Below are 26,617 nucleotides of genomic sequence, written 5' to 3'. Positions count from 1 at the left end.
TTTATTAGAATACTGAGCAATTCAATACAGCTTTATTTACTGTAGCCTACTGTCCAACAGCCTATTAACAGCCTAGGTTAAGGCTCAAATAACTGTTGCCATTGTTGAACAATTTTATAAGTAGAGGATACGCTATTAGTAGATTCATATTTGATTCATCATGCGGGAATTGCACGTTGCATAAATGTGTAAATGCATAGCTTTTACAGTAATCTACAGATTTCACCGCAAAATAACATTGTTGTGTTTACCCACTAGATGACGCTATCGGTCAGAGCTTTGCAAAGTAGCCAATCTACATATCACACATACAAAATCATTCTTGTAAACAAAAGCTTTGAGTGCAGAGTGGAGAAGTTTTGTGTTTTTTTTAATCGGTTATCTTAAACTGTAATCTTTGGAAGTGAAATCGTTTTTCTATTCCAGAACTGTGTTATTCATAACATTTACCAATCATATTTAAATCAGTCATAATTAACATAGATAGTTTTGGATAATGAAATTATTTGGTAAATGATTTAAATTATTGTATTTCACTGATACAAAAGACTTGTTTTTGTGACACGTAATAATGTAACGTGTAATTTAACAACAGTTGCAATCTTGTGATCCACCATGGTCAAACAGGTTAGCCGAGTCCCACTAGGTTTGAATTGTGAAAGAGTGTTCGGGCGTTTAGATGGGCGGGTTTGTGTAGCTCTTAGCAGGGGGCGGGGCATAGATGCGCTTTAGGCGTCGTTCTAAACTGTGCTGATCTACAGAATAAGACACTCAACAAATTAATTTGGGAAAATCTTGGGGACTATGGCACTTCCATAAATCGCAGAATTGTCCACGATTAGGCTACTTAACGGCAGTTATTTACATATTGACCGAACATCGACGCCGGTAAGCCTTGTTTTTCTTGAACTTTGCAACAATAATAGCCATAATCTTCGAAGTGACAGAACGTGGGAATTGTTCTACTCTTCTGAAGCTCTGAACATATGAGGACTTATATTTAATGTATAAAGTAAATGTGGATCATCCGAGAGGGACGTGATTACTAGATAGTTTACAAAGTATATTGACCTGTGGAATGAACCACCTGTTGAACTGTGTGTTTCTGAAAAGCATCAGGAGGCAGGCATCATACCCCAAAAGTTTTACAAACTTTGCTATACTTGGCCATAGCTATGATTGCTATATTTTTATGACCAAATAATCCCAAAACTATTATCAGAATATTATGGTTGCTGCGGTTAATTTCATATATTGTAATTATATTGATTCCGGGTGATTTATGCTTTTTAAGTATATAGTCACAGTTACACCTGCTAGCACTCTGTAGAAGGCTGCTTCGTGTATTACTAACCCAAGTTACCTCTGGAAAATATGCTCTCCTTCTCAACCTATTAGCTGATGTAATTAGCTACTGTAAACATGCTAAAGGAAAACTGTTAAAAGAAAAAAAACTATATGATAACTAGTACTGACCCTGGACTAGGAATACCGTAATCTCAAAAGTGCAGGGTCTGATACAAATTCATAACTATAAACTCACGTTGTCATTTTTAATCTGGGATCAAGTTGTGTCCTGATTTGCTCCCAGGTCTGTATTGTTTCGGCCTGAACAGTGTGGTGTGATAGCAGGACAGCCATGATGCAGAAAACCAGCCAGTGCACATATAGATTATACTCCCCAGCCTTCCCCTGAAAGATCAGAGACTGGGCCTTGACATCCTAGCCTGCTCTCTGTTCTCTGACCTTTGCTCTGATGTGGACGGTGAGCAGTGGCTGGTTGTGGAGCGTGGGGGAGCAGAGGGGGGAAGAAGCTCGCTCAGATAGACTGTTTCCTCCCTAGCAGAGAGAAACACAATGGGAGGAAAAGAGTTGCACTCACACCACAGAGATTGTGTGTGGTGGATACATGCGATACTTGAGTGAAAGAGGCTATTGTGTCTTTTTAGGCTTTTTTTTTTCTGCTGCGCCTTTCCTTTTGGAGAAGTTTGAACTTGGCCTTATTGTCCTCTCTTCTCCTTAACGGAGGCTGGGAAGTACGACGCTCTGCCCTTCCGAGTATTAATAGATGAGCCAGTCCCATATGATGCTCACATTGTGATAGGAGTCTGTAGCTCTATCTCAAATAAGACGCATGCTCATTTTACCTGAGGATTTCACTCAAAAGGCTAGGTTCAGCCTGTCCACACATTTCTTTGCCGTTGGACATCATCGATGGCAACCTTTGTCTCAAGTGCTTATCAGTACCCGTCCATCCTTATCACTGTTTGTCCTGTCCTTCTAACACCAGGGAACTAACAAGATGGATATGCTTGTTTATTTGTTAGAGAAGGGAAATGGGACATTATCAGCAGGGCAAAGGAGGCCCCTGATAACAACCTATTGTCCAGTGAAACACATGGTGGTTCCTGATGCTTATATTACCGTCTGCTGTCTCCCAGGGTGAGATGCTCTCTCCTCAGGCCCATTGTTGAACCCCCAAGTAGGGCCAAGCATAGCAGGTCGTCAGACCTATCAACAAATATCCGGGAGCCTCCTGTGTTTTGGTTTGTATAGAGATGACAATGGCCGTGCAGTCGGTTTATAACCCTGCATGCTGAAGGTTTATTACCCTGTGCAATCCAGAGCAGCGCTTCCCATGGTGTACTTTTACACAGACCTGGGCCCACGGAGGGGGCTACAAATCTGTTTCACATCGATCAGCTGAGAGGCTGACAGTCCAACCATCTTCCTCTAACACAGTCTCTCTGAGTCATGGAGTCTTGTCACTGAGGGTGTAAAATGTGGCGGGCTTTAGAGCGTGTCACCATGTTGATAAACCTGTTTACTCAGACATTCAACTATTTTGTCCTCAGTCATGAACTATTAAACGCCCTTTTCCACTTACACATCTGTAATTACAAACATATGACTCTTAAGATAGTAAAGTATTGATGGACTCTTATGTCATGAACACCTGTCATGAACTTTTTGGAATCGGATGTACTCATGTTTGTCGACAGGCTGATGTAGGTTTAGGGAATGTTGACTCGTGTTTTGCATATTTAGTGTGTTGGTGGAAACTAGGCCTGTGTTATGTTATTTCAGGTCACCTCACTATCTAACCCCCTTCAAGTGGCAGTCAGTTGTGGTGAACAGTTTGCCAGACTGGTGTTTGTGGAACTACTTACTAGAAAAACAAACAGTTGAGGAGAAGAAAAAAATCAAACAGAATGACATCATCAAATATTGTGAGGATTTAGACTTTCATTAGCGACAGAGTGGGAGTTGGAAACATTTACTGACATTATTTAATCTGATGACATCTCCTTTCTGCCTAATAACCATCTTATATCCTTGTTTGCAGAGGTGGGCCTAATCTGGGGAGACAGATTTCCTCTCTTTCTGCTTTCCTAATGGAGTCGTACAGAGTCTCTGGCATTCCTAACAGTGGTCTACAGCAGGGCTACACCCAGCCTGCCTCTCGCGCCTCCAGGGCTCAGAGCAACGGAGGGGGCAGCTACGGCCTCAGCATCCGGGTCCAGGGGATCGATGGACACCCCTACGTGGTTCTGAACAACCAAGACCGTGGGTCTCAACCCTACACTGATCCCAACAGTAACGGATACATAGACACCGAAGGGTCTTTTATCGATAACTATCATGAGTATGACTTCAGAGGGAGCAGGGAGTCTGGCTCTGACAGCCCGTTTGTGGAGTACAGGTCCCAGAAGCAATTTGGTGGCCCTCAGAATGGTGTTCAAGACCCTCAAGGTAAGAAGTCATCTGCCTTGCTGAACTTCCAGAAGCATCCTGAGATCCTGAAGCCTTACGACCCAAAAAATAACACCTTGAGTCTGGATGGTTACAGCAGCCTGCCTTCCTGCCCAGTCTCCCTAGCTGAGACTGGGAATCGCCAGCAAGGCCCCTCTCCCAGATCCTCCTCTCCCGTAGTGTCCCATGCAAGGTCATCCAGCCCAGACCAGACGAAAGACGCAGGCCAGCAAGAGAAAACACAGCCCCAGCCCCCACCGCAGACCAGGCCAGCCCTCTCTAAGCCTCAGGCCAAGCTAGCCCAGCCTCAGTCAAGGCCCCAAGCCAACCCACCCCAACCTGAGTACAAGCCCCAAGCCCAAGTGGCCGAGCCCCAGTCCAAATCCCAGTCTCCACCTCTATCCCAGCCCCAGCGCCTGCCTGTGCCCCAGCCCTCAGCAGTCTCCAGCCTCCCCAGTGAACCTGACAAGACCTGCAGGTCTCCCAGCACCATCAGCAGTGCCTTCTCCAGTCTGGAGCGCAGCCGGCTGGAACCAGACGTCCTCCCCCTCCGCAGGACTGACTCCAGTGGGCCGGTACTGCAGCCCTCCTCCCGCTCCCGCCACTCCTCCAGCTCCTCCACCAAAGCTGACGACCAGCTGGAGGCCTTGTATGCCGACACCATCAACCGCCACCAGAATCGCCGCTACATCCCCTTCCTACCCGGTACCGGCCGAGATATCGACACAGGCTCCATCCCCGGCGTGGACGAGCTCATCGACAAGTTTGACGGCAAAGATGGCGGCCATCAGCGGAGGGGCAGGGCGGGACGGCGGAACCGCATCAACCCAGAGGACCGGAAGCGCTCGCGGAGTGTAGACAGCGCTCTGCCCTTCGGCTTGCGAGGAGAGTCTGACTACCTGGATGAGTTCAGTAAGAACCAGGGCAGGTGTACAGAGCACGTTCTGAGGCCCTCCCAGCTACGTCTGCAGAAGGCTCAGGGGAGTATTGACTCCTGGGTGACCGCGGTGGAGGGGAAGACCAGTGCCAGAGCTCCAATGCAGGGCAGCAGTGCACCAAGCTCCCCTGAAGGCACTGTTTCTAAAGGGGTAGGCTCCATCCAGGGGTACAAAGCGCCCCAGAGTCGCTCCTCCACACTGCCCTTCAACAGCAAAGGAGCGGAGGAGGGAAGGTTGATGTCCGGCCCTAAGATTCTGACTAGTGTGGCAACAACATCTCTATCCAAGCCAGCCTCCAGTACAAGCACAAAGCCCACTGCTGAGCTAGATGTGCAGGTAAACAAAGCTATTGAGAGAATGTGTGTTTTAGGCATGGATTTTTAACATATATATTTTATACTTATTTACTTACTTTCCTTATACAGAAACAAATAAATATCCGTAGACTCCGTAGGTGTCCATTCCTTGATCCTTTTTATTTGCATCCAGGCTACGCCAGACCTTCTCAAAGGTCAGCAGGAGCTTTCACAACAAACACATGAAGAGACAGCTAAACAGATTTTGTTCAATTACCTCAAGGATGGGTGAGTTTTTACTGGGCAATAGTCCTGGCACACATGTCTATGGATGAACACGTTTTATGTTTTATTATGCCTATGAAATGTAAACAGCATCTCTGGCTGTGATTCAAGGATAGTGCTAGATCTTTGCTGATCACTGCTAGTTATTCAGTACACTGCTAGAACCCATGACGGTTTTATTGCCATGACTACAGCTATGCAACAGGCAGTTAACTGCAAATTGTAGTTCTATTCAAACTAAGTGTTGCATAATTTTCAGAGAAAATGGCGTGTGGGAGCGCTTAGATTAAAAAAAAAAAAATCTGAATCTGATTTATGATAAAAAAGTTAAGTCATTTATATTCCCAAACACCATATCAATGCTGTGTGTGATTCAGCCTTCTGATGTTTGCTCCCTATAGTATAGAATAAAGTACCGCTCTCTATTCCTTTCTCTTTTACTCATTCAATGTTCTCAAACTATGTCCCTCTCTCTCACAGAGGAATGTAGGGAAGAAATATTGCTTTGCTTATCACCTGATTCGAGATGGTCACCTCTGACCTCATGCCTGTAAATCCCCTTAACTAGTTAGAGGAAACAGAGCAGTTATCAGTGGAAAACATCTCCAACACATACCATATCAGTGGAAGACGTCTCAAATGCATACCCTATCAGTGGATCCGCAGATCAGGAGTTCTGTGTTTTTCTTCTTGGACAAGGTTGACTATTGGAGTGAAATGTTTATATAAGGGCACAGTGAGGTGTCAGGTAGACAGCAGGCACCAGCTAGTGTGAGCGAGAAGCTATCTGCTGTAACAGCCAGACAGTGTTTTATAAGAGAACTGGGTTAAAGGGCTTTGGGGAGTGAGCTTAAAGCAAGCATGTTTGTAATGAAGCCTAGTCAGAACATGTCCAATACGGTGATGTGCCAATTATAGTTATAGACAAAATAACTTGCCTCTCATTCAAGTTCAACCATCTAAAGTGTTACTGCACATCACAAACATGCTGTCTGGCCTGTAAACCAGTCCTTAAGTTATGTGTGAGTTTGAAGTCTCCTGTCTGAAGTGACGCAGTTCCTGCAGGCCTTGGTTAAGTCCAGCCCGTCCGGGAAACTGTTCTGGGCGTGTCAGGTCACAGGTCCAGGGTCAGGGGTCAGGGAAAAGGAAACACAGATGGAAGGAAACACAGAAATGGAGCAATACTCCTGAGGCCCACAGGACAAACATTCACCAGCTGAGGTTAGAAAGGTTTAATGAAAACCCACTGGAGGAGGAGGAGGGGGCGTGGCCCTCTATCAGGTAGTGCAATGGAATGCAACCTTAGGACTCTACCCCAGGTTTGGGCGACCCAGTGTTTCCTACACGCATGAACAGGCTGCATACCCCCAGCCCAGTCCCCTGATGGGGAGACACATTCCCCTGCATGTGCCTCCTAATAGACGGCCATAATGAGGTTGAGCGGGTCGCAAGGTGACACATCAAAGCAGTGTTATCCTCGCTGGCCCCTGAAGGGCTGGGAGAGAGCTGCTCTGTTCTCGGAACAGCCAGGGATTAGTCCTCAACCCACCACACACAGATAGGGGTCTTTACGGTTTGACGACACCCATGCTCATGTGTGTGTGTGTCCGTGTCCGCAGGAGCAACGATAACGATGACACCACCAAGAGGAAGGTCAATCTGGTCTTTGAGAAGATCCAGACCTTGAAGTCGCGTGCTGCTGGGAGCGTTCAAGTGGACAACAAAGTAAGGCATTGTAGCCGGGTTGTAACATGGCTCAACAAACAGCTACATCAGTGAGCCTCTTATCTTAGGCCCCGAGGCTTTCGGTAAAAGCATACAAGCCACCAGCCCGTGTTTACTTTGCAATGCAGCCTCTTACGTAATCTGTACGTTAATCAGGGCATTGGGAGGGGGTGTTAGAAAGGAAAAGTTCAGCACTATCAAGTCTGGCCATTATCTTTCTACAAGAATACACAGTGTCATCTGCAAAATACTGTAACTGCGATGGAGCCCGGTAGAAATGCACCATCCACTTGTGATAGCTCATAGCATGTTGGCTTGGTGCTTCTCAAAGGGGCACGCTGTCTTATATGATCCCTGTTCCCTCCCAGTCTCCGGACTCTACTGTTCAGACCAAGGCCTTGGAGGAGCAGAGAGAAGAGTTGGAAAAAGAAGTAACAGACTTAAAACAACAACTGAAGAAGCAAGCAAAGGTAGCACCGCCGCGGCAGGTCACAGTGCACTTGAAACGAGCCGTTACCGCGCACATTGTAGCTTTTAGCATCATAGCATTTACTGCTTTACACTTGTGCTTTGGCCATTCTGTTTGCTGACGATTGGAGGACTTCCCTTGACTCTTAAGACAAACAAATCCTATTGCTGCTAATTGATAACTTAAGCAGAACAGCAGACACCCTGTAAGACCCTGGATGTGATGGCATTCACTAAGATTCCCGTGTCTGTGTGTTGGTACGGTGTGTGCGTGCATGTGCGCGCTTGCTTCAGAAGCAGGTGGGTCTGACCCAGGCCCAGGAGAAGGCTGGTGCAGGTGTGAAGAACCTGCAGCAGGACGTGGACAGGAGCCAGGAGGAGGTCTGCCGTCTGAGGGAGAAGCTGGCCAAGACGGAGGCGGAGCTGCGAAGCACCCTGGAGGAGTGAGTGGCCTGTGACCACCGGGGCCGGCTTAGAGCCTCTCTGTGGTGGGGAGGGGGCAACAGGTTAACAGAGCTCTGCTAAAGGAACCAGCGCAGAGGGATAATCCCCTGCTTTACGTCTCCTATCAGGAGAAAGTTGTTCATCTATAGCTCTCCCCGACTCTAGGTTCTTCCTTCTGGGCTCTTTCCATGAGGATTTAGATCCCGACATAGTGGGATCCCGGTGTCAGCTGAAAATAGCATTTATTTTTTTATCGTTGTATCTGCATTGGCCTCCAAACCCCTTTTCTCCATTCTGTCATGTAGCACCAGGAGATCCACAAAGGGATGGGCTGGAGTGTCTGCTATATGATTACGTTTAAAATGACTGTTGACGTTGGACAAATCCCTGGGATGGTGTGTTTGAGAATCACAATAGAGGATAGTCTCTCCTAGGGAGGCTACTGGACAGGGGAGGCCTTGTCAGTCCAAACGCTGCCGTAACCCGATGACACAGAGGTCGCCAGCAGAACCAAAGAGAGAGAAAGATACAATCACTCAACTCCTTTCAGACATATTACATACAAGTGACTGAGATGGTCAGTAATGGATTCTCCTCTTCTGGAAAAGGTTCATGTCATATGGTGGGAAGCTGTTGACTTTCGAGTAATTACCGCCCATCTGTGTCCAGATCCCCCATACCTCTACACAGAAACCCCTCTGTGCTGCAGCAGTGTGCAGCTGGGGTGGTATCGCTCCTCCAGGACCCAGGTGCTCATCTTAGCCCCTGTGGTCTGGAGGACAGGCGTTCAGGCAGAACACAGGTGGCGGCACCCCGATGTGTGAATGAGGGGGCAGGTGTTGTGTTGATGGTGTGTGTGTGTGGGTCAGGTGTTGTGTACGGCCGGGTGTGTGTGTGTGTTGTGATGGGCTCTGTGTGGTCTGCCAGGCTGTTCCAGGTGAAGATGGAGAGGGAACAGTACCAGACAGAGATCCGGGACCTGCAGGACCAGCTGTCAGAGATGCATGACGAGCTTGACGGTGCCAAGAGGTCTGCGTCGGACGGGGAAAAGGATGCCATGATGGAGGTAGGACACAGCTGGGCGACATACACCTAGCATTGGTAGCTTGCGTGCCCGCACACCGAGGGCACTAGTCTAGTAATGGATTTTTGTTACGCAGTGTAAACATCACGGGCCATTCTCACTGTTTGTCTCTCCTCCTGTGCTCGTGTGCAGGACCTGCTGCAGCTGAAGATGGGCCTGCAGGAGGTGCTTCTGGCTAAAGAGGAGCAGGAGGAGGTACTGAGAAGGCGCGAGAGGGAGCTGACTGCTCTGAAGGGGGCACTGAAGGAGGAAGTGGCCACACATGACCAGGAAGTGGACAAGCTGAGGGAACAGTATGAGAAGGAGATGAACAAACTGCAAACGTCTGTGGAGGAGGCCAAGCAGGTAGACAGCCCTTCCCCCGCCCTCCCCATCCACACCCAGTCACAGACTGTGCAGTGGATTAGCGTTGCATCAGGTGGACTGTAGTCAAGGGGTTAGAGTGTTTGTTTAGAGGGTATGTTTTGGGTTGAACAAGTTATGTGTTGGCACCACAAGTTACGAGTTGGCTTTGAAGTGAAATTACCCATAACTTTCCACCAGCCGCAAAAAGGTTTACTTTAAAATGCGACTTTAGTTTTAGTACTGTAACTGACACAATAGAAGCGATTTATCCAGAGCCAAGCTTTTCTTCTGGGCTTAACAAGTTGTGCTGGCTTTGACGTTGAATCAGAATTACACTCATTGTCCACCAGCTGTACATTTTGTCATTTACATTTAGTCAGGCTGTATAAGTCTATCTTTTGTTAACATTGAAAGCTATTGTGTGTAGCTATTGTGTTACCATCACCTTTGTATTTACTGAGAAAATACTTTCAGTATGTCTGTGAACAAAATTGTAGTTTATTCCCTTTTAAGTGTGTTTGCTGAAATTGAACAATCAAATAAAGGCCTGTTTTGACATGGCTGAGAGGAGGGTTATTGAGTTTGGGGGCAAAGTGAGGGTGGGGGGGGGAAGGAGAGAGACAATAGTGAGGTAACAGTGGGGGCTTGGAGGGGGGCAGGGGGTTCCTGTTTATCTCAGAGAGTGGAAGTTTCTCCTTGTCCTCAACTTCCTCCTGCTCTGGTGGGGGTCCAGTGCAGCCATTGAGATCATTTCCTGTACATAACAGAGACACTTCCTTTTCAAGCCCGGATTTAGTCATTTGGAGTTTACCTACAGTGCTTTGTAAACAAGTTAAAGTGTAGCGTGTCTTTGCCGTTTGTCTTGAGGGTTTTATTTAGACTACTTTCTGTTTTAGGCGTTTTCCTAAAATTCCACAGTTTTTGTTATAGACTACCAACAGAAACTTGACTAACACAGTACAATTGTTTATTCATGATACACTTGAGTGTATACTGTATGGTATGTACATATAGACAGTTGGACTGGAAGGCACTGGAAGGAGTAAATAATGGTCCTGTGTGTGTGTGTGTGTGTATGTATGCATGTGTGTGTGTGATATTGAACTGGTTGCTGCCCTGTGTTTTCCTGGTAAAAAGACGCGTCCTCTTAATTCGTCTATCCAGCATCCCACCCGCACGCTGGTACGGCCATGACATTAGGTTTGATAGGGCTACCCTATGCAACTGCGAATGCTGCAAACTGGAGCACCAAATCGCTTTTTTTGCTGGTTAATTGCAGTGGCAGGCCGTCACTAATCTAATGAGCGGTCGTTCCTGAGTTGTGAAGTATTCGTCCTCTTTCTGTACCCTGAAAGGCCCGGGGTCATTGTGGTCCTCAGTCGATGAATGATGAGTTTGTTCCACACAATAATAGCAGTGGGGGTGGGGACATGCTGAATAAGTGGGTCAGTATGCTGCTGAATGAGGATGTATGGACATCCCTGTGAAAAGATTGGTGAGCTTTTTTTGTAACTTAGTTTGAAGGTTAAATCGTTTTTATTGAGCCGTAATGTGTCTGGAATTTAATGGAAAAAGTAAGCTGGGGCGTGATCCATACAGTATATAGATTCATAGGAAATAAGCACTAGGAAATGTACCACAGTGTAACCTGCAGGAATGTGAAAAATGTACGAGATAAGGTGCAGTGAGTAGAGAGAGCTGGAGAAGGAGAGCGGGGTGTGTCTGGGAATGTTCTGGCCTGGGATGGTGGGGAATGTTTACCCTGCAGACCCCACAGTCCCCCGCCCTGTAGCAGATACTGTTCCAGATCCCCAGGTCTGACCCGGGTGGGGGTGGAGGACAAGGAGGGGGGTGGGTCTGTCTTCAGGGGGGCCTTCTTCTGTACTTCCACTCCAGACATTCCTGATTCTTAATGCCCGGAGCTTTCTTAGAACCCTGTGACAGGCTGCTCCAGACCCTTCGCTCCGAGACCCATCTCTGCCTGTCTGCGTCATCTTCAGACCCTAACCAAAGCTCTGAGCTACAGCTCAGAGCTTCCCCAGATCTGCCCCAGATCTGGACGGCACGGGCCCACCACTGGACGGATCCTTGCCTTGTTTTCTGTGTGAGCTGGAGTGTTTGTGTGGGAACATTGTAGCCATGTGTCCTGGGGAGCACGTCCTCGGGCCTGTTTGGAGAGTCAAGTCCCACGGGAGGCGGTGTGTTTCCTCAGCTGACGATAGCACAGAGGTCCCGGCCAGGTGCTGACTTAGGCTGGGAGGGACGGAGGGTGGGAGGGAGGGAGGAAGGGAATAAGGGAGGGATCTGTGTGGGAGACAAGGTAGTCAGCGGGCGAGGGAAGGAGGGAGAAACAAAGGGAGAGAAAGGAATCATCTGGAAAGAAAAAAAGAGTGGAATGTGCATTGCTGCCAAAGTACAGAGTTTGGGTTGTCATCTGGTTACTATCAAGAACATGTTCTTCCCTGATGGAAAAGTTCCCCTTCATCAGAGGCATAGTGAGATTAAAAGTTATATTTCTCAGAATCCTATCGCCGTTTGTCACAAGCTCGTTAGGGGCAGACTGCTGTGCCAGCCTTTGCCAGCAGCGCGAAGGTTGTTTTGTGGCAGTGAGTGAGAGATGTTGATCCCCTGCCATGCAAGGGTCGTGCCTGTTTGAAAGAAGGCTCTGGCCTGGATTCTTGTGCCTATTGTTTCCCTGCGTCACTGCCTGGCAGGCAGAGCTGTTAGGGTGGGAGTCCAGTTTGCCAACTGCGCCGCAACAATCCAGGGTTCCCCACAAATACCCCCAGGAGAGTGGGGGAGCAGGTCAGCATGTTCAGGCTGTGACTGACGGAGGATTTAGGACCAGGGGTAGAAAGTTAAAGATTTCGTTAGCTCATGCTGGGCCTGAACAGTGTGGGCTCTGATCACAGTGGTACTAAGCCATCTTTTTGGGGGAGGATTTTCAACTGATGGTGAGGAGTAGATTCTATAGTTGTTTTCTGTCAGTAGACTGTACAGTGTGAAACCAGATAATCCTGTTCTTTTGTCTAGAGGTGACAGCAATGTCACCCATGACACTCACAGTGCTGTCCCTAAACTGTTTCTCCCCCTGCTCGGCCATGCTCAGGCAACAATCCTTTCCAAATTTCTGTATTTTCCCCCAAGCCAGAAGATAAATATGCTCCTGTTCAGACTCCCCCCCCCCCCCCTCCCTGGACATAACTTTTTTTTATAGCCTTTTGACATTATAATCACCCAGTTGGCTTTTGATCAACTATTTAAATTCACAATGGTGCATGGGAATTTTTATAAAGTTTCATCCCCCTCCACTCTTTTGAAGCTCCTGGCTTTTTGGCTGACTACTACACAATCATGACAGGTTTTGTGAAGGCTTTGAGTTTTGTGACAGTCAACGTTATTGCTCTGGTTCCATTTTTTTTAAGCACAAAGGACCAGTGTCCCTCAAAGACATTCTGTGGAAGCCTTTTCACTGGGCTGGCCTATTTAATTCCCTATTAAACCCAAACACCCCTTCAATCTCTCTATTTGGCTCAGCGATAGAGCTCCCATTTAAGAAAGGGGTTCTCTTTCCATGTCCCAAAGGACAAGACAAGATTTGATTGCTGGCTTCTTATTGTGCCTGGAGAGAGGCCAGTGCTTCTCATGCATCACGTTTTAATTTCCACGGCAGCCTGTCTTTCAGGCCATCACAGGCCTGTCTTTACCAGGTAAACCTGGGTCTGTGTGCCTTTTGTTCAAGAGGTAAGCCATTGTAACACATACCTCCATGCTGGCGAAACAAACCAGGGCTTATTCACTGCCAATTCACAGAGCTATTCACTGATAAGAGCTTGAACTGTGTTGGTATTCCCTCTAAGATGCAGTGCTTGGTGTTGAATGCGGCAAACCTGATACCAGACAGGAAATGAGCCCTACCTGCAGTGACCTTGGTCAGTTTTATTTGTTATTTTTTTTGTGTGAAGATTGGTTATTTCACCCTCAACTCTTAGCCCATGCTTGCTATTACTTGGGGTAAAGCATTGAAGTCACAGGGCAATGATCTGTGAGGCTCCATCTCTGGCTTTTAAAGCAGTTCAATTGAAGACACAAAGTTAGATCGTGATTAACTGTACTACATGCTATAGAAGGAGCCATTTTATTCCCTGTGGTCAGCATTTGTCATGTGTAGCGTGTGATGTCGCTGGTGTGTGTCTTTGCAGCTGCACATGTGGGATATCCTGTGTTTGACAGCATCCTGACTCCAGAGGCCCAGTGTTAACAGTAGTTAAGTACAGTGCTGTAGCTAGGAGTTACTGTCTGGATCAGGCAGTCACTAACTAAAACCATCTCATAGCAGAGGCTGCTGCTATAACATTGTAAGTGCTAGTCAGTGTGTGAGGCACAGACAGGTTGTGTTTCCCAAGGCTTTGTGAGAAGACTGTTTGTTTATAGTTACTTTCATAATGTCATATGACGTCATGACTGACGCTGTGTGTTGACTCCTATTCCATGTCAGGGTTTGCAAGGTCAGGAAAGGTCGGAACTGCATGATGGGATGGGTAAAGTTAGTCAGCAAAAACGTGGTTGGGCGTGTGATGGGAATTTCATTTTAATTTCATCAGGTTTGGTTATGAGATAGGAGAGTGGTTTAGGATTCAGTTAAAAGTCAGATTAAATTTATTTTGGAGGGGGGATTCATGGATTTAGAGTGGGATTAAGTGGATTGTCATCTCTCAGAGGACATCTATGTGCATATAAATGTGTCTGCAGTGAGACTGTGCTGGCTTGAGGATTACCATACCAGGTTTATTCTGCACTGTAATTGTCAGAGGAATATCTGTAACCTCCATTGTTTATGCCCCGAGTTCCAGAGCTTATCCATCCAGCAGGGGTTCTGTGTGTTTTATGTGAGCAGAGAGTACATGGAGGGGCCTGAGGGTTTTGACCCCAGCACTCACACTGGGCCACGCATAACTCACCACATCGTTAGTGCCAAGGCAGCACAATGGTGGTTAATGCTTGACTATAGATAAACAGTTTAAAAGTACACAAGAGAACTTGAAATCAACCCCCGCGCAATTGTTCGCAGGGAGGCTTACTCTGAGCCCGTATAAAATGACAAACACAGAGAACAATGATCACCAAGAGACCCTGTCTGAATTTTCAACACCCAGAGCTCTGTCACTCTGCCCCCCCCCCCCCCCCCCACGCACACACACACACACTCCTCAGCCCCCCAGAGTGTTAGAGCCCATGCTTCTCTAAACCCAGGGTGGGAAGTGGGACAGTGAGAGAGAAGGTGAGGGCCAGGGGGGGAGCTGCTTCCTGAGGGTTCTGCTTCCCTTCCACCCTCCAGGGTTCTCCAGCTACAGTACAGCTACAATCCCAGACTGGCATCAACCCGCCTCTGCAGCACAGTATCTCAGTATTGGGAGTCAGGTGGCTGAGCGGTTAGGGAGTCAGGCTAGTAATCTGAAGGTTGCCAGTTTGTTTCCCTGCCGTGTCAATTGACGTTGTGTCCTTGGGCAAGGCACTTCACCCTACTTGCCTCAGGGGGAATGTCCCTGTACTTACTGTAAGTCGCTCTGGATAAGAGCGTCTGCTAAGAATAAGAGCGTCTGCTAAATGACTAAATGTAAATGTATTTAAGTGACACTGATTGCTCCCAACATTTTGTCCAGGCATGTATCAGACAAATAGAAGGACGAAATCGTTATTTATCATGTGGCCGAACGAGTGTAGGGGGTGACGACACCAACACGCACTCACACACACGCTTGAGTGATCACCGACATGTTTTCTCTGCATTTTCCCATCCTGTTGTCCTTCCTCCAAGGGCAGTGATCTGCCAGGAACATGAGTAGGAAAAGGGATCTGTTCTGCAGGTTTTATTGGGGTTCTTTGTCGAGGAAATCCACGTGAGCATGGGAAGAACATCCCAACTCCACACTGAAACGCCCGGTAGACCTGAGCACCAAACAGCCCCAAGTGGGAATCAACCCCATGACGTTCTTGCTGTGGGGTGCAGTTCTTTCCCTGCTGTGTGCCACAAATAGCACCCCTGTAAAGGCTTGACGGACCTCATAATTCAGTGCTTGACTTGATTGAGATTGGGGGGGGCAGATGACCCTGGCAGGCATGGGGGTGGCTGTGAGGGGGGAGAGGAGATAACAGGTCCAACAGGCCTGGGTAGACCCAGCAGGACAGCAGGGACTGGAGACATGGTGGTTAATGATCTGTCTCCTCACCTTAGCTCAAACACTCAGGCTGGAAGCGTTACTGACCAACGGCGGCCCTCCAATGACGGCCCTACTTAGGGGGACGTAGGAGTGGGGGAGGAGAAGGGAGGAAGGAAGGACTTTGGACTCAAATGTTGGCTGAAATGTTCCTAACTGACTGCCAATGAGCCACTACAGGGGCTCAAAGCACAGTGGCTCTACAGTTTGATAACTTAGAACTGGTTCATTCACATTCACACAGTCTTAGTCAGATGCCCTTCAAAACACAGATACACAACCACAAACCTAATTGCTTGCTTACTCACTCACTCACTCACTCACTCACTCACACACCCCTGGTCTGGTCCTGATGAATCTAGGCCCAACTCAACACTGGGATTACCAGTACTGTAGACTGCTAGTCCATAGCTGCTCATTGCAGATGCTGTAATAGTTATTCTGCACTATTAGCTCTCTGGTATTGACACATGGTTTCATTACCAAGAGTTCAGTGAGTCTCTGATGAGGCTAACACAGGAACTCAACTGGACTGCTGTGTTTTGGTGTTGTGTGTACCGTAAGTACAGTGAGAGGAGTCTTCTAGTGTGAGGGAGAAAGAGGAAGACCTGGGTGTTAATCTGCAGTGTCCCGACCCTGATCCCCCTGAGAGCTGGCATTCCCCTTCATAAGAAACCTGCGTGGCTATACAATGTACAACACAGGTCAGCAGGACAATAGGAACGGTTGACCTGCTACCTGCTAACACAGCTATAGTTATTAGATGATGTACATCATGAGCTACAGTACTGGTAATCCCAGTGTTGAGTTGGGCCTAGATTTATCAGGACCAGACCAGGGGGGATGGATGGCCGGTAGTGGGAGAGCTGGTCTACAGCACTCCAATAACAAGCGGCACTATCTCCAGGATCTGTGGAGTGGAAAAGGGCGGGCTCTCAACTGTAGTTAACAGACAAACCAGTTTTTATCTGGCATTCTATGAAGCATAACCCGCTTTCCAGTTAAACCTGTTCCTGAAAACACGCATGCAAGCCTGCTGTCTGTTGAAGCTGTCATGGCCAGGATGTGAAGAAAATCCCTCTGACAGCAGTGTCATCATCGATACTGAAAGCTGCTACCTGTGCAAAGCCTCGCCTGGAGCCTTGATGGAGAGCTATGCTGGTTGTTGTCAGCTGGGAGGTAACATGCAGCCAGTCCAGAGAGCTGCCTGAGTGAGGGTCTCTGTCCCCCTCTCCTCTGTCTCTCTTACACAGCAGCCCAGCCAGGCCAGACGAGGCAGGCTTCCCTATTCATAAAAATGGGCAGAGGGAGGAACCATAGGGCCATCTTTTCACACTGTCCCTGGAACGGCTGCCAAGTCCAAACAGGAGCACGCTACCAAACACTGGGCTGTTTAATGAGGGAATTTGATCATGCAGGGAAGAGCAGGAAGACTACTGCAACAGGTGGAGCCACTGGTCTGGGCCAGGCTGGAGAGATGAAGACTGGGCTGGGGGAGAGGGGAGACCGTGGGCCTGCAGCAGTGCCCTTCTCCCCTGCCTGTGCCTTGTCACTCTCTGGCTTGGTGTGGCTCCCTGCTCCAGTAGCACAGGCCGTTCAGAATGAGGGAAGAACAGGCTTCGATGCACTGTGGTGCACCCATCTCTAATCCTCCTGGGTTGGTGACGAAGTGTGAAGGATTTGCTGGAGGCCATTCGAGAGGGACTGTAGACGAATGACTCACCTCTTGAAAAATACTCTGCGAAAAACATTTGTGGTTTGTGCGGTATCTTTTGCTTTTGGTGAACTGACCCTCTTGGCCGGTGTTATTTGTGGTAAATGGTCGCTGAGCCTTCTGTCTCGTCTCCAGAGCATCGCGGCGGCGAGCCGCGAGAAGGCCGAGGTGGAGGCAGCCATGGGTGCGGTGGAGGGCCAGGCAGGGCGTCTCACCGCGGAGTTTGAGCGGCTACGTAAGCGGGCGCAGGAGCTGGAGAACGAGGTGGCCAAGCTGAACCGCATCATCGACGAGGCCAAGCTGCAGGAGAGCAAACTGGGAGACCGAGTTGGCAGGCTGGAGGTGAGGCGCGGAGATCGGAGGGGGACACGACCTACGTGTACTAGAAGACGAACCCTTGGTATGTTCAGACGATGGTGTTTGTTTACATGTTGATTTGCTTTATGTTACTTCTACATTCAAACAGAAAGAGAAGAAGCAGCTAGGAGAGTCTCTGGCTGAGATCAAAGAGCAGGAGGAGGAGATGTCACGCGCCAACCGTGCCTTGACCACACGGTTAGAGGATGTGCAGGTAAGACTGACCACACTTCTGGAGTGCTCCCCCCCCCCCCCCCTCCTCCCCATGGTAACTTTAGGAGTTTCATCTTGCTTTAACGTTTCCGTTAACTCTTTATCCCACAGAGAAACCTGACCAAACTGAACCACGACCACAGAGAACTGGAGGAACGGTGGAAAGAGGAGAGGTGTCAGAAGGAGCTGTTCAAGAACACCAAGAACGAGATCGAGGACGAGAGAAAGCTGCTAGACCGGACCGTGGAGAAACTACAGAGAGAGGTGAGTGGATCAGCTGCAGGCTACACTTCCATGCCTGCTCATACCCCCCCCCCCACATCTGCTCACGAGTTGGATTTGAAATGGGCGACCCCTCTCTCCCTGTTACCTCACCGCCCATCCCTCCCTCCCTCTCTCCCCACCCCCCTCCCCGTGTCTCCATCCCTCCCTCCCTCCTTCTCTCCCACCCCCTCCCCTTGTCTCCATCCCTCCCTCCCTCTCTCCCCACCCCCCTCCTTGTGTCTCCATCCCTCCCTCCCTCTCTCCCCACCCCCCTCCTTGTGTCTCCATCCCTCTCTCCCTTTCTCCCCACCCCCCTCCTTGTGTCTCCATCCCTCTCTCCCTTTCTCCCCACCCCCTTCCCCGTGTCTCCATCCATCCCTCCCTCCTTCTCTCCCACCCCCTCCCCGTGTCTCCATCTCTTACCCTCCGCAGATGAGCGAGATAGTGGAGGCGTCCCAGTCGTCCACCCAGGAGCTGCAGGAGCAGATTGACGTGTACAAGGAGAAGAACCGCCGGGAGCTGTCCGAGCTGCAGAGACAACTGAGAGAGCGAGGCCAGGAGCTGGAGAAGTCCCGATTGGACACCAAAAGCCTACAGGAAGAGGTAAACAAATGTCCCTCATCCACAACAATGGCGGGATGATCCATTGTTCTGACTCACTGTAGCGTGGTTATTCCGTCCTTCCTCCACCTCCCTCCCCACTTGGTGTGGACAGTGATGATGACTCCCTCCCTTTTTCCACCCTTTGCCCCAAACTGTCCCAGGAGACGTGGAGGTGAGATTGGTATTGGTACAGGGTAGTACAAGTCTGTGGTCTGACAGGGTCGTGTGGTTTCAGATAAAGAGGTGGAACCAAGCCCGGGTACTAATAACTGTCAAATAATTTCTTGCCCTGGTCTCAAGACTTTTCTTCAAACAAGATTCCCCTGAACCTCAGATGATAACAAAACAGGTGGCACTGTCTCACATCACACCAATCGTTATCATACTTGTGATTAGAAGTAGCTACTTCCTGGAATTCAACAGGTTTCTTTGGAACATGATCTTCCAGTTTTTTTTCTCCCCAAACCTCTCCCACCAGTACCTCAGATACTGTGGTTTATTTTGTAAGTCTATCTATGACCTGATCTACTCACACAATGTGATTGTAACCCTGACTACTCCTGATTGGTTACTTTGGAGCAGTTTGACCTTGTCAGCACTTTGGAATGCTGGGAATGTTATTGTTGATTATGGGAACGGGTGAAGTGAATAATTTGAATTAGAAAGGGCGGGATATATTTTGTCTACTGAAAACATCTTCTCCATCATGTCTCTGGCTCAGCCAGCTAAATTCCGTTAAAAAAGTAGTCATACCAAAGTAATATTTTCCGAAGCCGTGAGTCAGATTTTCTCCTGATTGTTCATGTGTCAGTCAGGGTGTTTTTAGTGTAATCTACATGCTCAGATGGAACAAACTGGTGAGTCTTACTGCAGCTGGACTGCAGGAAGGGGCGGTATGTGTCATTGTTGTGGAAGGTGGACTGACTGACTCCACATCCTCCCCCTCTACGATCCCAACACTCTTCTCATGGCTGGTGATGTCAGTTTTCCAGCTGCTGTCAGATCCCTAGTCTGTCCCACCCTGTAACACACACACACACACACACACACACACACATACACACACACACACACTGCACTCTGGCCAGCTTAAAAAAAGAACCGTTGAAGCTTCCTGCCTTTATCTCATTCACTCCTTCAGTCTTTAAACCGACAATTACTACACTCATATTGCTGTTGTTAGTGTCCCAGGAATTGGACATTTATCACAGAACTTTTAAAGATGCCGTTGGCTACACAGTGCAATGTTTGTTCAGAAGTACATTTTTGGAATCGGTACGGTTTAATCTTTACTGTAGATGGCATCTTGTGGCCACTGTTGAAATTGCAGTGCAAAAGTGGTTGTGAATCTGCAATAAAATACATATGTTGTTATTCAGTGAAACCAAAGTAGTACTCACACCAATTGTCAATTTTAACTGTCATAAATCCCATAATGAGATATCATTTGGTTATCGAGATATTTGTGGATGACAGGTGGTGATCTTTCTGTTTTTGTTTATTGTGTTATTTATGTGTGTCTGTGTGTGTGTAGCTGTCCAACCTGGAGGATGACCTGAGGCAGTGTAAGAGGGAGCGAGATGAGGCAGTGCTCAACGAGAAGGTTCTGGAACAGAAGGTGTATGATTTGGAGATGGAGGCCGAGACCAAGGCCCATTCTAAAGATGACAAATCCAGACAGTTGAAACTCACAGAGGTATGAGTCCTGTGGAACCTCCAACTCAGGGATATTAAAAAGTGTGAACAATTAAGTAATGTGAAAAGTGAAGGAAATAAAGTCTTCAACTGGCTGGAAGTTTGACACCAGATGTGATCTGTTGAGCTAACTTGCCTTCCTAGATCTTTTGCTGCTGCTGCACTGGTAAAGCCATAAACAGTACCTTGGCCCATTTTGTGTTGTGCAGGACAGGATCGCCCAGCTGGAGATGGACCTGGATGAGGAGCGTCAGAGTGGAGACCTGCTGATGGAGAGGATAGACCGAGGCAGGGAGCAGGTGAGAGACCTTACACTCATTCACTCTTTTCTATTGAGCCCTCTTCAATTTGAAACTCACTTCAGACTTCATATAACCTTCTATATAACCCTCTATAACACCATAACATCATAGTTATACAGATAAGCTGCTGTGGTTTCTTCAGACAGTTGCTAGGAAGGATTACAGTTATGTGGCATAATATGACACCGTGGTCTCCTCCTTGTGCTTTGTCACATCCTCTCACCATTGACAGCTCCAATGCCCTGACTCTGTGTGTGTGTGTGGGGGTCTCCCTCCACTGATCAGTGGTCGAAAAACTCCAGTTCATTTCTGTTCTGGAGAGAGCAGAGGGGTTATTGCATTGTAAGAGGAGCTTTTATAATCTGTCAGTTTGGCAGTCTGCCTGCGTGGTGTAACAGCGCCTATCCAATTTTCATGCATCAGTCACAAAAGAGCCCTTTTAAAGCACCGCCTCAGCCAATGTATGCAGGCTGCCAAACATCTCAGGTTTACAGACTATGGGGTTCAGCTAGCCGTAAATGTGTCTCAGGGACACATCAAATGCTTGTGCTTGGCCATACTTTTCACATCTGGGGGAACTTCAGCTTTCCTTCCCTTGTTACAGAAACTGTTGATGGGCTTGTGATGAAGTGAGATTTAGATAAAGCACATGTTTCCTGGTGAACAGTCTTGTTTGTTAGAGGGTTGCTAAGTAATATTGAGAGTATGTTGAGTTCTTTATGAGGAATTCTCCTTGTCTTCTGTACAATATAGTGTTGGCAGGTTTTCCTTCTTTTGCCCTTATGTATTTCTGTGTAGGTTATGGTTTAAAATGGATACCCCAAAAGTATGGATAGAATAGAGAAAGAACTGAATGAGTGGTAAAAGAGTCCAGAACAGACTGTTCAAGTGCAGTTCTTGGCTCTGAGAAAGAGTGGCATTGTGGCAAAGTGGCACGGCTACAACACAGGGCCAAGGTAAGTTGCCAAGGCAACAGTGGAGCGGTGTGCAGTTAGAGTGGGGTTGGATGGGGTTAGGAGGATGTGTGTGTGTGTGTGTGTGTGGGGGGGGGGGATGCATGGCCATGGGGGTCTGGCGGAGAGATCTGCAGCGGCAGAGAGAGCACCTGCGTCTCTCCTGGCATCAGGTGCTCCTCTCCTGTCTAAATGAGAGTAATCTCCCCTCTCTCTTCCTGCCGTCTTTCACAAAGCACATTAGTTTCGCTGGATGTTCCAGTCTGCTGATTCAGCTCCCTCAAGCACTGCAACCAGCGTACCAGTTATGGGGGCCATCGTTCATCAGACCGGCCCACTGTCACCCACTAATTGGCATAAAATATCACCCATTCTCCCCTCACAAAAAAGAACCATCTCAACTCTATCGATTAGTTGTCTTTTTGACCCAGCTCCATTACTCCTCCCTCTTGAACTAGGCAATAAGTGTCAATGAACAATGATGCCTAGAAGTTTCTCCACGGAAGTTTGTGACTGAAGGAAGAGGTCTGCTTTGAGGGGTGATGGTAGTCATAACCATTAATTGTTTTATTGGTCATGTTTCCATGCTGTGTAAAACACACCCCAATTAGTCAAAGGTTAGTTTTGATTCTCCCTCAACAGCAAAGCCTTTGCACAAAAAAAGAAAAAAAAAAGTTTGTAAGCTAAAGTTTCTTCTTGTGTAAACTTTAGTTAAGATTCCCATCTCCTGAGAAATCATAGCCGAGCATAAGTGCATTTCTGGCACCCATAGTTATCAGTCCACCCAGAATATGACTGATACATGATCCTTCTCCAACACATTACCTGTGCTGGTGTGAGAGCAGGGGGATGCAACCAAACAAGAACATCCCAACCGGTAATTAACTGAAGCCCTTTTTAACCTTGAGTGCCTTAACAATGACTGCACAGCTAGGCTTACAGTACAAAGGGTTTCTTCAGCACAGAGACGCAGACGGTGTGTGATAATAATGGTCTCCTCAGAAGGCTTGTGAGCGTGGTGATGACAGTGCCTCCGCTCTGGTTGACAGGTGGAGCAGATGAGAAATGAACTCCTGCAGGAGAGGGCTGGCAGACAGGACGTGGAGTGTGACAAGATGGCTCTGGAGAGACAGGTACACACTTGTACACACACACACTCCTCGTGTTGTCTGGTCTCTTTGGAGAAAAACAACTGCGGACAATCAGAAAACTCTGAATTCAGCTTCCACTCACCTCATCCATCTCTGTCTCTCTCTGTCCTTTCACTTTCTCGACATCTTCATCTTTGTGTCCCTTTCTGTGTTATAAGGTAAGAATGAGATAAGAAACTGAGCCACAGGGAGAGAGGGACTGGAAATGTCTGATTGTTCCACTCTTGTCCTCCCCAGAACAAGGATCTGAAGAGCAGAGTGGCCCATCTGGAGGGCTCCCAGAAATCCAACAAGGAAGGCCTGGTGTCCCAGCTGGAGAACCGCATCCAGGAGCTGGAGGAGAGGCTGGAGGGAGAGGAGAGGTGGGAAGGGGGAGAGAAGGAAGGGAGAGAGGGAGGGAGAAGGAAAGGTGGGGAGGAGAGGTGGGAAAGAGGAGAGATGGAAGGGTGAGAGGGAGGAAGTGAGAAGGAGAGGTGGGGAGGAGAAGAAGAGAGGTAAGGAGGAGGAGAAGAGAGGATGAGGTAGGGAGGAGAGGTGGGGAGGAGGAGAGATGGAAGGGCGAGGAGAGGGAGGGGTGAGGGGAGGTAAGGAGGAGGAGGAAAGAGGCTGGTGGAGGTAAGGGGTTACAATGAGCGGGAGGGTTATGGAGTTCGGGGCTTACGTATTAGGTTTATGATGTCTGCAAGGAAAGTAAAAGTATGGACACATGAGGGCTGCTATTAGGGGACAGCTTACAGACAGACTCATTAACTAGAGCTGTCTGACCTTCAGAATAATCAGGACCAGTTGCATTTAACCTCGCTTTACTGGATTGGATAAGCTGATCTGTACAGTACATTCTTCTGGTCATTAGCAATGTTATGTATGGCACATTGACAATTGACAAATGTCATGTAAAGGTGTACTGAACCTATGTGCTGTACTGATTTAGTTACGTCTGGTAGATATTAGGGTGTGTGGAACCAGACTGATGGATGATTGTGGTGTTTCACAGGGAGCGTTCCAACCTGCAGATGGTAAACCGCAGGCTGGAGAGAAAGGTCAAGGAGATGATGATGCAAGTGGATGAAGAACACCACTCCATGCAGGACCAGAAGGACCAGGTGAGGACACACACACACGCTACCACCTGTTAAAAAAACACCTGATTTTACACAGGCCATACCACTGAACTGGCACCCAGCACGTGTCGTTTTTGTACCGTTTGAACCCTGTGTGTTGCGTTTTCCTGCAGTTGAACCTGCGCCTGAAGGCCCTGAAGAGACAGATGGACGAGGCGGAGGAGGAGATCGACCGTCTGGAACACGGCAAGAAGAAGCTGCAGAGGGATCTGGACGAGCAGCAGGAGGCCACGGAGCAGCTCCAGAGCCAGCTCAAAGCCCTGCGCAGCGAGATGAGGTCCGCTTCCCCAACACACACAGGGGGAACACTGGGTCTACAGCAGCAGCGTGCACTCGGAACAAAGCCATGCTGTTTTCAATCTTAATGTTAAGCACGCCTCTCTTGAGCTGGTTTAGTTTTAGAGCTTTTAATATGAATCCCCATGGGGCAATTAGTCTAGACTGTAATGCTGCTTCACATACAGTATATAGACAACACCTAATGCACATACAAAATACATAAGAAAAATCAATCACTTGTATTTGTTACATAAACTAATTGCCTCAGGCACAACCCAAAAAAAAGAGTACAGTGCCAAATAAGATTTTGAAAAATGTGTTAATGTATTCACATGCTAATAGTCTGAAACTGTACCGTGTGTGCTCCGCCTAAAGTTACCCCCCCCCTCCCCAAGTAACACAGCCCGTCGTTTAACTCAAGATGATGCTTTCCTCTCTGCAGGCGGAAGAGCAACTCGGCTCCGCTGCTCAACAACCTGGACGATGACGACGAAGACGACATCAGCACAGATGGAGAGACCTACTTCAGCTCCTCTGGGTACAAGCGCTCCTCCAGTCAGGACAACATCATCTCTACCTACACTTTGTAAACAAACACTGACAAAGACTTTCTGTGACGAGAACAAGCTCCACGTATACAGCAGGGCAACCAACTGCACTGACCTCCCTACATCTCAGAGACCACGCTATTCTGGCTATGTGCTTTTGGGAGGTGATCCAAACAACTTTGAAACTATGGGACCATGCTTGACATAATTGGGTTTCCCTTCACAGTGCACCAACTGTTAGGAGACATGGTTAAAATGTAATTGCGCTGGCTTGTAAATGATTGATTAGATTGGTGTTCAGCATTAGTTGAATTATAAACGCACTCCTAATCCTGAGCTCTTGTTAATTATTGCACGTCTAGTGATGGTGGTTTTACCAATTGTCATTTGTCACCACCAATTAGATATGAAGGACATCACGGTATTTACCTTTCTAATGCCCTGTTAAGGAAAGGAAAAGCTCCAATGCCTTGTTGAAGTTATTTGCTAATCACGTAACAGATTTGAGCACAACACTTGTAGATTTTATTTAAATATACTGCATTATTGCATTTTATCAAATCGAATGGCAACTTGGATTCTAAATAATAATCTGCATATTAAACATATATTTACCTTCCTAATGAAGACATTTAATTCCAATGTATAAAATTCTTTATGCGAAGCCTTTTGGTGGTTGAACCTAAAACAATGTCTATCCTGTTGAATAGATGAAGGAAAGGTTTCATGAAGGGCAGTATGTTTTAGGGAACTTTGTATGAGGGATTCTGTACACACACTACTGTATCATATATTTTTTAAATGTACAAAATATAACTATTTTTTCATCATAATAAGATCTATATAAAACTGTTTATGTTGCATCTGTGTTGATATCAGACTTATACCCCTGATTCAAGGTCACTAAACATTGCAGTATTTTTCCAGCTATTATTGAAATACAAATTTCATTTCACAAAGAACTTCAGATAACAATACTCTAATAGTCTATTGTCTGACTTAGTGGATAGATATTCCTGTTACTTTGTAAAAATGTATTTTGGATTTTTTAAAGCATTATATTAAAACAAACAAACCTTATACTGTGCAACATAAATGTTACTACTATTTCTGGTGTACTCCATGAACAAGACAGTGTTAATATTGAATATACTGTAATTTGTCAATCTGCTGTATAATGAACTTCTTTTGGACTTCCTGTATGTGTATTTGAAATGTGCCTCGATGGAAACATATAACAACTGTTACCATGCTGTACAAGGATCTGGAATGAACATTTGTGCCTGCTTGAGAGGGAACTGACCTCTATTATGCAAGTTTCTATGATGAGGGAGTTTATACAAATTAGCTGTTTTGACAATCAATCTTATTTGCTACACTGTGATGATTTGCACTGTCTGTTGGATTTTAAAGGTGTCTAAGGCTCTTGTTGCCATATGGAATGAGGAGGCCTTTGTCTAACATCTCCTACACACACTCTCTCTACTAAGGGAGGACTGAGAAGAAATCCTGCCACTACCTCTGTACAAATCTTTCTGTATGTTGCTGAGACTCAAAACCCTATTAAAAGAAATAAAGTTACCTTTGGTTAATCTTACATGACAGTTTTCTCTGTGCATTGTACTGACCTTCTAATGGTTATCTGATGATATTTGAATAAACACAAATAAGCCACTTTGAGGAATGTTCAAGGATATGAGATGAAAGCTTTGACCTCTGTGTCACAGCAGTCTGTGATCCACTCAGGTCGACTCCTTCCCGACTATATTTGGTCTGGCTGAAGCAGCTGTGTCAATACAAGTTCTTCATCTTTAATCTGGAGCTCAGTGGGCCAGTGTAGTCCTGCTGAAGTCCTTGTATC

The 26,617-nt window shown here is 47.3% G+C and overlaps 1 protein-coding gene across 2 annotated transcripts; it reads left to right on the top strand.

Annotated features, from left to right (window-relative positions):
* The first annotated feature begins 732 nt into the window (after window positions 1–732).
* On the top strand, window positions 733–26,353 carry cgnl1 (cingulin-like 1). 2 transcript variants are annotated; one of them, XM_062470671.1, is made up of 19 exons: window positions 733–888; window positions 3,347–5,027; window positions 5,181–5,275; window positions 6,892–6,997; window positions 7,366–7,467; window positions 7,763–7,908; window positions 8,837–8,975; window positions 9,126–9,338; window positions 17,406–17,612; window positions 17,737–17,841; window positions 17,952–18,104; window positions 18,537–18,707; window positions 20,242–20,403; window positions 20,612–20,701; window positions 22,707–22,790; window positions 23,046–23,170; window positions 23,803–23,911; window positions 24,043–24,206; window positions 24,651–26,353. In XM_062470671.1, the coding sequence occupies exons 2-19, from the start codon at window positions 3,396–3,398 to the stop codon at window positions 24,796–24,798; spliced, it is 3,951 nt and encodes a 1,316-aa protein (XP_062326655.1). In that variant the 5' UTR covers window positions 733–888; window positions 3,347–3,395; the 3' UTR covers window positions 24,799–26,353. The 2 variants fall into 2 exon arrangements, with proteins under 2 accessions (XP_062326655.1, XP_062326654.1); XM_062470670.1 differs by having other exon boundaries at window positions 7,760–7,908.
* The last annotated feature ends 264 nt before the right edge of the window (window positions 26,354–26,617 follow it).

Source organism: Osmerus eperlanus, chromosome 10 (assembly GCF_963692335.1).
Source record: "Osmerus eperlanus chromosome 10, fOsmEpe2.1, whole genome shotgun sequence".
NCBI lineage: Eukaryota > Metazoa > Chordata > Actinopteri > Osmeriformes > Osmeridae > Osmerus > Osmerus eperlanus.
Note: the sequence above shows the minus strand (reverse complement) of the source record. Positions and strands in the feature narration are given on the sequence as shown.